Source organism: Nanorana parkeri, unplaced genomic scaffold, assembly GCF_000935625.1.
Source record: "Nanorana parkeri isolate BGI_ZX_2015 unplaced genomic scaffold, ASM93562v1 scaffold2151, whole genome shotgun sequence".
Lineage (NCBI taxonomy): Eukaryota > Metazoa > Chordata > Amphibia > Anura > Dicroglossidae > Nanorana > Nanorana parkeri.
In genome coordinates, this window is record NW_017308419.1 from 150,928 (window position 1) to 162,522 (window position 11,595).

The following is an 11,595-nucleotide window of genomic DNA, read 5'->3' on the forward strand; positions in this document are numbered from 1 at the left end:
CTGGCTCTGCCCTAGATAGGCAGAGCCAGCTGTCACTCACGCAGCTGGGCGGATCCAGACATAATTGTCGGGATCCGCTTCAGCTGTGGCGTCTCAGTATACCGCGAGCAGCATCTCGCGGTGTACTGTGGCGTCTCAGTATACCGCAAGCTTTAGCTCGTATACTGAGCTTAGGGTGACGGGAGGACGCTAGTTTGTGTCCTCCCGTTACCCTAAGGAGAACTATGGGGAAAAGCCTTAACCCCATAGTTCTCCTTTAATGTGACATTATGACATGTGGCATTAATGTGACATTAAAGGAGAACTATGGGGTTAAGGCTTTTCCCCATAGTTCTCCTTAGGGTAACGGGAGGACACAAACTAGCGTCCTCCCGTCACCTATGGACCCCAATGCAGCTGATGAAGCACAGATTGTACTTCACCAGCCTCTTTTCCAGCCTCCGCAGGAATGACAGCTTGAATCCAGAAGTGACAACCCGCACTGATCTCCCTCTGGTCCACCCTCAGACATCTGCCATGCCACCCCTGTACAACTACCACAACCACGGGCCACATCTATTTTGTCCAGGCTGGAGCAACCTGGCCCGCTGGCTGGCAGTTGCTGCGCTTGTCTGTGTATCGTAATACCTAGAGTTGTTCAAATACATGGCACAGTGGGGTGGCACCCTTTCAGCACTATACGGCTTTAAAGCCGTCTCAATCACTTGTATGTGAGAGCTGGGTGCTGGATGAAAAAAATCAATACCAAGGTTCAATAAGAAAAGTAGTGGGGCGTCAGAAAGGAGTAAACATGTAACCCACACTAGTACAAAAAGCAGATGTATGTACACCAATGCTAGAAGCCTAGCAAACAAATTAGTGGAGCTCGAAGTTATGCTACTCGAAGAGGACTTTGATATAGTGGGAATAGCTGAAACTTGGCTAGACAGCACGCATGACTGGGCTATCAATATAGAAGGGTACAATCTGTTCAGGAGGGACAGGGTTGGGGGGAGGGGTTATGCATATATGTTAAAAATAATCTAAATCTGCACATACGGGATGATATCACGGCAGAGAGTCACGATGGCGTGGAGTCCCTGTGGCTAGAACTAATTGTGGGAGTGTGTTATAAACCCCCGAATATAGGGGAAGAGAAGGAGGCTCACCTACACTCCCAAATAGAAATAGCTGGGAAGCAGGGTAATGTTGTTGTAATGGGTGACTTTAATTATCCGGACATCGATTGGTCTAATGGAACCTCTCATTCGATAAAGGTGGGCCATTTTCTGAACCTGTTGCGGGACAATTTCATGGATCAGATGGTTGAGGTTCCAACTAGGAAAAATGCCATCCTAGATTTAATAATTTCCAATAATGCGGGTTAGTTGAAGATATTGCAATTAGGGAGACACTGGGTAATAGTGATCTCAATGTGATTACTTTTAATATTGGGTACAGAAAGGGGAAGTGTGTGGGCTGGACAAGAACACTTAACTTCAGAAAGGCAAACTTTGATAAGCTGTGCCAGCTAGTATGCGACACCGAATTACGAAAAGTGGGTTTGTTTTAGGCATAAAGTACATAATGCTATCACCAAGTGCATACCATTGGGGAACAAAAATAAAAGATCAATAACTAAGCCTGCCTGGCTAAATAAAACAGTAAAGCAACACATCAAGGACAAGAGCGTGGCATTTAAAAAATATAAGATGGAGGAGACGGCATTGGCATTCAGGAACTACAAAGAATGTAATAAAAGATGTAAACAGGAAATTCGGCCAGCAAAAATAGAGTGTGAAAAGCATATCGCCACAGTCAGTAAAAGGAAACCCAAACTTGAAAAACTTAATGCAAATAAAGCAGGTTAGTTGAAGATATAACCTGCACCCCAAGGTACTTAATGAACTCAGCCAGGTTATAGCGAGACCATTATTCCTCATTTTCAAGGACTCCTTAATGACTGGGAGAGTACCAAGTGATTGGCGGAAGGCTACGGTAGTACCGATATTCAAAAAAGGGTCAAGATGCCAACCTGGGAACTACAGACCAGTCAGTCTAACATCAATAGTATGCAAACTGTTAGAAGGAATGATAAAGGACTACAGTAGAGTTTGTTCATGAAAATGGTATAATAAATGATAATCAGCGTGGATTTAGGAAGGACCGTTCCTGCCAGACCAATCTACTAACCTTTTACGAAGAGGTAAGTAGAGATCTGGATGGAGGGAGGCCGGTGGATGTGGCATATCTGGATTTTTCTAAATCATTTGACACAGTACCACATAAACGCTTACTACACAATCGGGCTCTATGGGCATAGATAAAATGGTGGGTACATGGATAGAGAATTGGCTACAGGAACGTGTCCAGAGAGTATCAATAAATGTCTCCTTTTTCAGATTGGTCTAAGGTCGGGAGTGGCGTGCCCCAGGGTTCTGTGCTAGGCCCCATATTATTCAACCTGTTTATTAACGACATCGGGGAGGGCGTGAATAGCCATGTTTCCGTGTTTGCTAATGACACTAAAATTGGGAGGGTAATCGACACGGACTTAGACACTATAACAATACAGGAGGACCTGGATAAAATTGGGGAGTGGGCAGCTATTTGGCAGATGAGGTTTAATGTTGATAAATGTAAAGTAATGCACTTTGGGGGTTAAAAATAGGCAAGCGGAATACACATTAATGGGAACTCCACTAGGGAAGTCAGATATGGAAAAGGATCTGGGGGGTCATCGTAGACCACAGATTGAATAACCGCTTGCAATGCCAGGCTGCTGCAAACAAAGCGAGCAGAGTACTGTCTTGTATTAAAAAGGGAATGTACTGTAGAGACAAATCTATAATTTTGCCACTTTATAGATCGCTGGTTCGGCCTCATCTGGAGTATGCAGTCCACAGTTTTGGTCACCAATCCACAGAAAGGATGTCCTTGAGCTGGAGAGAGTCCAGAGAAGGGCAACTAAACTAATTAAGGGGCTGGAGGACCTAAGCTATGAGACAAGGTTACTAAATTTAAACTTGTTCATGCTGGAAGTGAGGCGATTTAATGGGGGACATGATTTTGTACAAGATGTTCAATGGTGATAGCAACATCACCAATAAACTTTTTACGGTAAACTCCATAACAAAGACTAGAGGCCACCACCTAAAATTTGTGGAGAAAAGATTTAACTATAAGGGGCCTAGGGGCTTCTTCTCAGTTAGAGCGGTTAGGGTCTGGAACTCACTGCCACAAGCAGTGGTATCAGCTGAGAGTGTTGAATCATTCAAAAAGCATTTGGACAATTTCCTCAGAGACCGTAACATACAGGGGTACAGGTACCCGTAAAAAAACAAGATCACACAAGGACTCATACACGCAATAGGTTGAACTTGATGGACATGTGTCTTTATTCAACTTCAAACACTATGCAAAGCACAGCTGCTGCGGCAGCTGCTTTAGGACCAAGACGTTGTGTGTGTGTGTGTGTGTGTGTGTGTGTGTGTGTGTGTGTATATATATGTATATAAAATATGTATGTACAGTATGTACAGTGGTTCTAGAGTGGCTAAGAGCTTGTATTTCTAGCTTCAATATCTGCAAAGTGGAAAGCTTAACTCCAGGCAAAAAAAGCACAAATTATTTATAGTTCAGTCTATTCGTTTAAAAATAATAATAATCGGATATATATTTCTTAAGCCAGCCTATCTTGATATCAGCCTCCTGTTATCCACTGACCAGCAGCACTCAATCTGTGAGAGGTAAGGGCAGCAATAGGAGCCATTTAGGTGCTGCTTTCACATGTTGTGATAGGGTATGTTCTTACAGTAGCATAGAGCAGAGCCGATGACTTATCGGTGTGTTGCTGCAATTTCATTGTCCAGGCTGTGGGTGGGAAAGTGACATCTCTACTCTATTATTAACAGAGAAAGTGGTTTCAACCTCCTGGCTTTGCTGTCTTGAAGAGGTATATAAATCACAAGAAGCCAGATGGAATTACAAATTATTTGGCAGAAAAGACTATTCACTTACAGCAGGGGTGCCCACAATTTTAGTGTTAAGATCTACTTTTCAAATGATGAGCTACATGAGATCTACTTCCTCGTTTTTTCTCCTGACTGGCTCTCTTGGCTGTCTCACCTTGCTCTCTCCCCTGGCTGTCTCTACTCGCTCTCTCTCCCCTGGCCGTCTTTCCTGTCTGTCTCTCCTCTGGCTGTCTTTCCTCTCTCTCCTGGCTGTCTCTCCCCCCCCTCTCCTGGTAAATATACCAAAATGGAATAAAGGGGCCACCATTCACACCCTTCGTGATCTACCAGCATCAGTTTTAAGAGCTACTGGTAGATCGCGATCTACCTAATGGGCACCCCTGACTTACAGTATGCGTGTTTGAAGTGTATTTAGTGGTACAGTTTATATATTTTGTTCTTGATTTTATGGTGTATTTGAACAAGAAAAAATAAGGATTTTTAAGAGGTTGCTTGCAAAGTCATGCCACAATATGTGGTCCGTTTTAAATACAGGTAATGACATAGGTTGCCAAATATCGCTTCATAAATACTCTACTAGGCTATGACCTACCCACCCATTTGTATCATACTGCACTATTTTGTTGTGTAGTATTTGCTGACAAACTGTTTAGCCTTGGAAGCTGTATGGTAGAAAAAATGTAAACTCCTATTATAATTAAATAATTATCCTATGAAAGTTGGACTCCAGAAGAGGATTCTTGATGCTCCTAATGTCTGACATATCTGTGACAGCCATTTTGCTATTATGCATTTCTCATTCTCTGTCCACTCTAGATGTGAAAAAAAGCCTTGATGCTTTGTCTAGTTAAAAAGTCTTTGAAATGATCCATGAAAGTAACACTTTCCTTCTTTGTTTTATTTAAAGACACTTCAGTATCTGCAACAGAATGCAAAAGACAGAGCTGAGCTGACAACCATCAGTGCGGCTTCTAGCAGTGTTCCTATACCTCCTAGCACGTCAAAGATCTCCTTGCAGGAGCTGGAGGAGCTACGGAGGCAACTGGGAAATGTAACTGCTTCAACAACAGCCGGCCCACAGGTGAAATATTATGCTTCATTTTATTTCGTTCTAATGTTTTAGGCCAGGGGTCTCCAAACTATGGCCCACGAGCCACATCTATTTGACTTTGCTGGGCATTCCTGGATGGATGGAAGCAGGGGGACTTTATTGGGCACTCCTGTAAATCACTCATTTAGATTCTATTTATTTATTTATAAAGCTGGGGGTTTTTTTCAGCCCCAGAATATTAGAAATATATAATGTGGCCCTTGTACTGAAAAGTTTGGAGACCGCTGTTTTCCCCTGGCTTTCAGTATCTAGTGTCAGTTGTAGTTGTTGATTTTTTGCCTTTGCTCCTCTTGTCTTTTCATCAGCCATTAGAAGTTCTACGGAAACATCTTAGAGATAAGCTGAATAAGAAGAACGCAGGGCAGCCAATACCTGTGTTCCCATCTTGGGTCTATGAGAGGCCAGCACTAATAGGAGATTTCCCTTCTCTTTCCAACATAAGCACAGATGTTACGGTGCCAATAGGTATGCCTGTATATGTTACTTTTTTGTTGCTCTTATACATAATTTTTCTGAACCTTCCATTCCATACTAGGAGGATGCAGTCTGGCAGACATTGCTCATGGAGTTCCTATATTTCTTCTTCTGAGAAACGTTACTTTGTGGGACGTGCTCTCTAATCTTTATTCAAGTGTGGAAATCAAGAACTCTTATACAGAAGCAGCCTACACACTCATTGCTCAGTTGTGTTGATAAAAAATAGTTACCATTATGTTTGGTTTCGGCAATATCTTATCAATTTCTCTTTCAACGTGTAGGGTCACTTCCCCTCCCTTCCCAAGAGGCAGTTATTGTAGAAGATCTGCTTTACATTCTGATTGGAGTTGACGGGCGCTATGTTACTGCACAGCCTCTGGTGGGACGTCAGGCCCGCTCTTTTTCAGTAGATCCCAACCTGGACTTGTCTGTGAGGGAATTGGTGAACAGAATTCTGCCAGTAGCTGCCAGCTACTCCACTGTTACCAGGTACTAAATCAAACTTATCCAAGGCAATGCAGTAAATGTTTGTGGTGATTTTGCAGACTTTCTAAATGGATATCATGAGAAGGTTAATACGTCTGCCTAATAGTGCATTAAGGTATGGTAATACAGAATGGCCATGAATGTGCACATTCCATCAGATGCAAAAGACACAAACTAATGCAGCTTTGTAATCATTAATATGCCAGTAAATGTATTCTTTTAAATGCAAGCAGTGTAAAGCTGGCCATACATTGTTCTATTTTTTTCGTTCAATCTGTAGGCTAAACAAAAAAAAATAGAACAAGCATTGATCGGGCAATCGCCGCTGTTTTATGTGTATTATGAAAGTGGCCGTCGGCTCTGTTCCTTCTAAGATTTTCCAACTGCCTTCTTTAATCGGCTGATTAAAAAATGCCAGCCGATAGGGTGCTGACGCTGTTCGAATTCACGTGGTGTGTGGCCAGCTTAAGTAACTGAACAGTCTTTACACCAAAGCTCAGAGAGGGGGAGGTAGAAGCGGCACTAGAAGCCAATCTAGTGTCCTGCAGGATAAGGAGCATGCTGATGGGCAGAGAGAGCAAAATTATGAGAAGATGAGCTACTCGGCTTCTCCTTTCACTGACCAATCATGATATGGTAGAAGGGAGGGGACCTTTTAAGTAAAAGTGAGACTGCAGTAAAGAAAGACCAGGTCCCCTTTATGTTGGGCAAGGCTGAGCTCTCATATGTATATCATCTGTGTATTTGGAGGTTTGCCTGGCGTTCATCTTTAAAAATAATATTGCCATATAAAGATAACTATTTTAGTGTGTTTTTGAAGTGAGATGCACAACGTTTGTGCAAGTCCTTTTTAAAGCACTATACTCACTTTTCAGAACATCAGTTTTCCCACAGCCCTATCTCCTAGTATATTAGTTGTATTGATCACACGCTGAGGAAGGGCTTTAGCTCACCTTTTTACAAAAAAATGAAAAGGTGCACTAACTCACAACACCCTCCCCACCCCCAGTCCCGCTGCACTTACCTGCAAGGATGACCACTTCCTGCTGTCCATGGCGGCCAGTGTAACAGTCCCAACACTTGAAAAATCTACCAAACAGCCCCAGAGGCTCTAGTGCAACATAATGATTGCAATGAGGTGACCAATGAGGACCTCTTCTGAACCTTCTTTGTTCCAGGATTGTCTCTCGGAAGAAAGAAGACAATTGCCAGTGCAGTCATGTGACCGCACTGACCAATGAGCGCTCCCCATTGCAGTAGTTTTGTTGCTATACAGCCTTCAAGTTTTGAAGTGTTGGGATCGTTATACCAGCTGCCATGTTTGACAATCAGTGGTCATCCTTGCAGCTAAGTGCAGTGGAGACCGGAGGTGGGGAGGGTATTGTGAGCTAGTTCACCTTTGAATTTGTTTGTGAAAAGGTCAACTAACCCTTGCTACAATGTAAGTACATATTAAACTCTAACTCCATGCAGACGAAAAGTATTAGATATCACAGTTTGTTAATAATGAATCTGCTAAAATCAACACAATTATTCTGTGTATCTAGTGGTGAATTAATCACCAGAAATAAATATTCATTATGCCAACACAAATTACAACTGCTGGCTAACATTACTGGGGTTTTCTTTGTCATAAGAAATGTATCATTACATAATTGGATTGAACACAGACGCATGTTCTGCATTTTCTGTCAACTCTGCATGTTTTGGTAGCTATTACAGTCTGCTATACCACTTTTACACCCCTATTACAGTTTGTACACCTCTGCTACCTCCCACAGATTCATTGAAGAAAAATCTTCTTTTGAATACGGTCAAGTAAACCATGCTCTAAGTGCTGCAATGAGGACGCTAGTGAAGGAGTACATGATACTTATTACTCAGCTGGAGCACTTGCAACGCCAGGGCCTACTCTCCTTGCAAAAACTGTGGTTCTATATCCAACCTACTCTTCGGACAATGGAGGTATTGGCTTCTCTTGGTAAGTTTTCATAATCACCATCATTACAACTCTGTGTCTCAGTACAGAAATGAACAATAGAGTGGCTTGCCTCTGTATTTACCTTAAAGGGTATATTGGGTTTACATCAGAAAGTATTGTTTGGATATAATGGAGTTCTTCCCTTTTTTCTTTTTTTTAACACTTTGCTTATGGGCATTATGTACATTATGAAACTTTCATTAGCCTTCAAAGAAGCATAACCATATACTGGTGTGTGAAAATTATCCTCTGCAAAAAATGCAGATTTTTCTCAGCCATGTTTAAAATCCTTTTTTCTGTCTGTCTTTTTTCTGTCTGGGCCCCCTCCCACAGCTCTGCTGTCTGCACAGGCTGTGTGTAGCACAGTGATGGTAACTGGGTATGTTAAGGCATTTGGTGCACACAACATGGATGTATATCCTTTGTGGCAACTGAATAACATATTTGGATATAAGTTTTTGTGCATGGAGTTCAGCATTAAATTTATGCATATTTTAACACTAAACTATAAATGTTTAACTGTGTCTTTCAGCCACTTCATTGGATAAAGGAGAGTGTCTAGGTGGTGCCACACTCAGTTTGCTGCATGACAGAACCTTTGGTTTTACAGGCGATACCCAGGCCCAGGAGCTATGTCTGTATTTGACTAAGGCAGCCAGCACTCCATACTTTGAAATATTGGAGAAGTGGATCTATAGAGGAATCATTAATGATCCTTACAGGTAGGACACATGTTTTAATTCTTTAAATTTTAAATGAGATGAAGGGATTGATCTCTACCTTTTATACTCTCACCTATTACACACTAAATTAGGCAAAACACTATTAAAGATAAAACCGGAATGGCAACTCCTTATGCCTACTACCTTTCCAAAAGAATAGGATGAACTTTATTCCTCCTACAATAAATAATAAACTCATTCAACTTTTTTTGTTCACTAAATCTATGTTCCCCAGTCTATCGATATAAAATGGGATGCATACTGTAGCTACTACAAACTGCTCGTGGTGCACTCTCATTCCTCAGCAACCGCAAGTCTTAGTTTATCAGGCCCAGTGTGTTTTAGCTTGCAGGGGCACGAGATACACCATGGACATGTGATGTCACCTAGCTTCCTCTACCCAAATTGAAAAGATGGAGTTGTGTAAGGATGGACTCTGCATTCAGCTAGTCTGTTAAGGCTACAGGGGCTTTCTGCTTTTTCTTTATTAGTCATTAGTCATTAGTCATACAGGCTATTTTGGTTTGGTTTATCGGTCATATCATATTCATTATGTTTTCATTGTGTTTGTCACAGTGAGTTTATGGTAGAAGAACATGAGCTGCAGAAAGAGAAAATCCAGGAGGATTATAATGACAAGTACTGGGATCAGCGCTATACTATTGTACAACAACAGATCCCTTCCTTCCTGCAGAAGGTAGCGGACAAGATTCTAAGTACAGGTAACAAGAATTAATACATCGAACTTCCTTGCCTATCTTTCAGTCAGCGCCACTTGTCTTTTTCATTTACTTGTTTGTAATTACGGATGCACGGATACTGATTTTTTTTTTTCGGTACTCGCCAATACCTATACTGGAATTTCTATTAAGGATGTCGTGCGGCATGTAATGACTTAGTGCTTGGCTTCCCTATTAGCTGGGAAGCCACCTCCATGCTCCCTCATTACCAGGTGACAAGGAAGCATGGAGGCAGCTTCCCCACCAATCAGGACGCCAGGCGGCGAGTCATTGCACGGCACCTGGCTTCCTGATTGGCTGTGAAGCCGTCTCCATGCCACCTCGTCACCAGATGACTAGGCAGCATGGAGCCGGCTTTCTGGCCAATCAGAAAGCTGGGGGGGGGGGCGGGTAATGACTCGCCACCCGACTTCCTGATTCCCGTGTAATGACTCGCCGCCTGGCTTCCTGATACCGGAGGTTCTGGTATCGGGATAGGCATTGGGAGCAAATACTCGGTATCAGTGCATCCCTATTTATAATGACTAAATATGAAAATTGATCTGCAGAAGCATGTCGTTGAGGCTTTATTGTTGAAGATTCCTCATCACAGTCAGTGAAATATTGGCTTTCATTTTTTTAACCTGCACTTGACAAATTACTTTCTCAATCAGTTCTTGGCTTGTAATAAGTCCTTTTATGTATTTTATTATCCAGGAAAATACCTGAATGTGGTAAGAGAGTGTGGCCATGATGTTACATGCCCTGATGCCAAGGAGATTGTGTACACACTGAAGGAACGTGCCTATGTGGAGCAAATTGAAAAGGTTTATAGCTATGCTAGCAAAGTGCTGCTGGACTTCTTAATGGAAGAGAAGGAGCTGGTGGCACATCTCCGGTACGACGATATATGAAGAATATTCATATCCAAATCAGTATTTAGATTTCCATTTTCAGACTTGCACTTTAAATTGGTTTGTTGGAATTTGTGCCTGTTGTTCTTTGTGTCCACTGTTTTACCTCTGCCAGCAATTTTTACATATACTTTTAACCTTTCAGTGTTATCCTAATACATTCATTTTCATTATTAAGCCACTGAGCTTTATATGGCGGGATTGTGCTTGGATCTTGTCTTGCCACATTTTTAGTTCAGGTTGTCCTCGCTACCTTTGACCACTCATTCTGACACTGTCAACCAGCTTAAGCTTTACAGTAAATAGATCATTTGAATGCTATGTGATTGTGCACTTTTCAAAAGCTTTCCAGATTATTTAGTGGAAGTGGTGCTTTCTTAAATCTTTTAGCAGTGTGGCTATTCTAAAATATCAGAATCACTAGCAGTCTGAGTATAACTGTGTCCATAGGTTGATGTTCTTCCAATGGTGGCTTGAAATTGTGAGATGTTTTTGTACTGATTTTTATTTACCGTATTTAAAGTAATTTTGCATTGTTTAACTGCCTCCGGGCCGGCCGAAGTAGAAAAACGGCCGGCCCGGAGCTCTCTAGATCTGAGCGGGCGTCTCTAGACGTCCGCTCAGAATCAGGAAGTCAGAGAGTATATATTTTCTAATCTATTAAATTCATTTTCTTTCAGGTCCATTAAACATTACTTTCTAATGGACCAAGGAGACTTCTTTGTGCACTTTATGGACCTGACCGAGGAGGAGTTAAAGAAAACTGTTGATGATATAATTCCAACCAGGCTGGAGGCTTTATTGGAGTTGGCTTTACGAATGAGTACTGCCAACACTGACCCTTTCAAAGATGATCTAAAGGTGCTAAGAGAGAACTTATTCAGTGCTTCAAATCAGGTTCTGGCAGTTGACAGGAAGGCAGACATTTGGGCTATTCTCTTTATATACCTTTAAAATATTAAGGTGCAGCTTTTTTTAGTAGCACAGTATTGAAACTTCTGTCAATTTTTTTTGCTCTCTATGACGAACCCATTTAGAGGTTTTTACCCTTTTACCTCAGGACAAGAAATAAGGTGCGGCCTATTTGGACAGGGATGCACAGAGCGCAAAAAAAAACAAAACACAAAGGTTCTAAACGTTGCTCCACTCTACTTAAACAATATTCATTTTTATTGTTTCTGTACCTGTTAGATGGACTACTTACTACCACTTCCTTACTCTGACACCCCCCC

General features: G+C 41.8%; 1 protein-coding gene across 1 annotated transcript in view; it reads left to right on the plus strand.

The window, feature by feature from the left end:
• The window catches only part of TUBGCP2 (tubulin gamma complex associated protein 2), a 38,124-nt gene that overhangs the window by 8,397 nt on the left and 18,132 nt on the right, over positions 1–11,595 (plus strand). The window contains exons 4-11 of the mRNA XM_018572868.1: positions 4,861–5,034; positions 5,370–5,529; positions 5,823–6,030; positions 7,809–8,008; positions 8,541–8,730; positions 9,307–9,452; positions 10,167–10,347; positions 11,044–11,224. Of these exons, the coding sequence (XP_018428370.1) occupies positions 4,861–5,034; positions 5,370–5,529; positions 5,823–6,030; positions 7,809–8,008; positions 8,541–8,730; positions 9,307–9,452; positions 10,167–10,347; positions 11,044–11,224 (1,440 nt within the window). The remainder of the gene's footprint in view (positions 1–4,860; positions 5,035–5,369; positions 5,530–5,822; positions 6,031–7,808; positions 8,009–8,540; positions 8,731–9,306; positions 9,453–10,166; positions 10,348–11,043; positions 11,225–11,595) is intronic.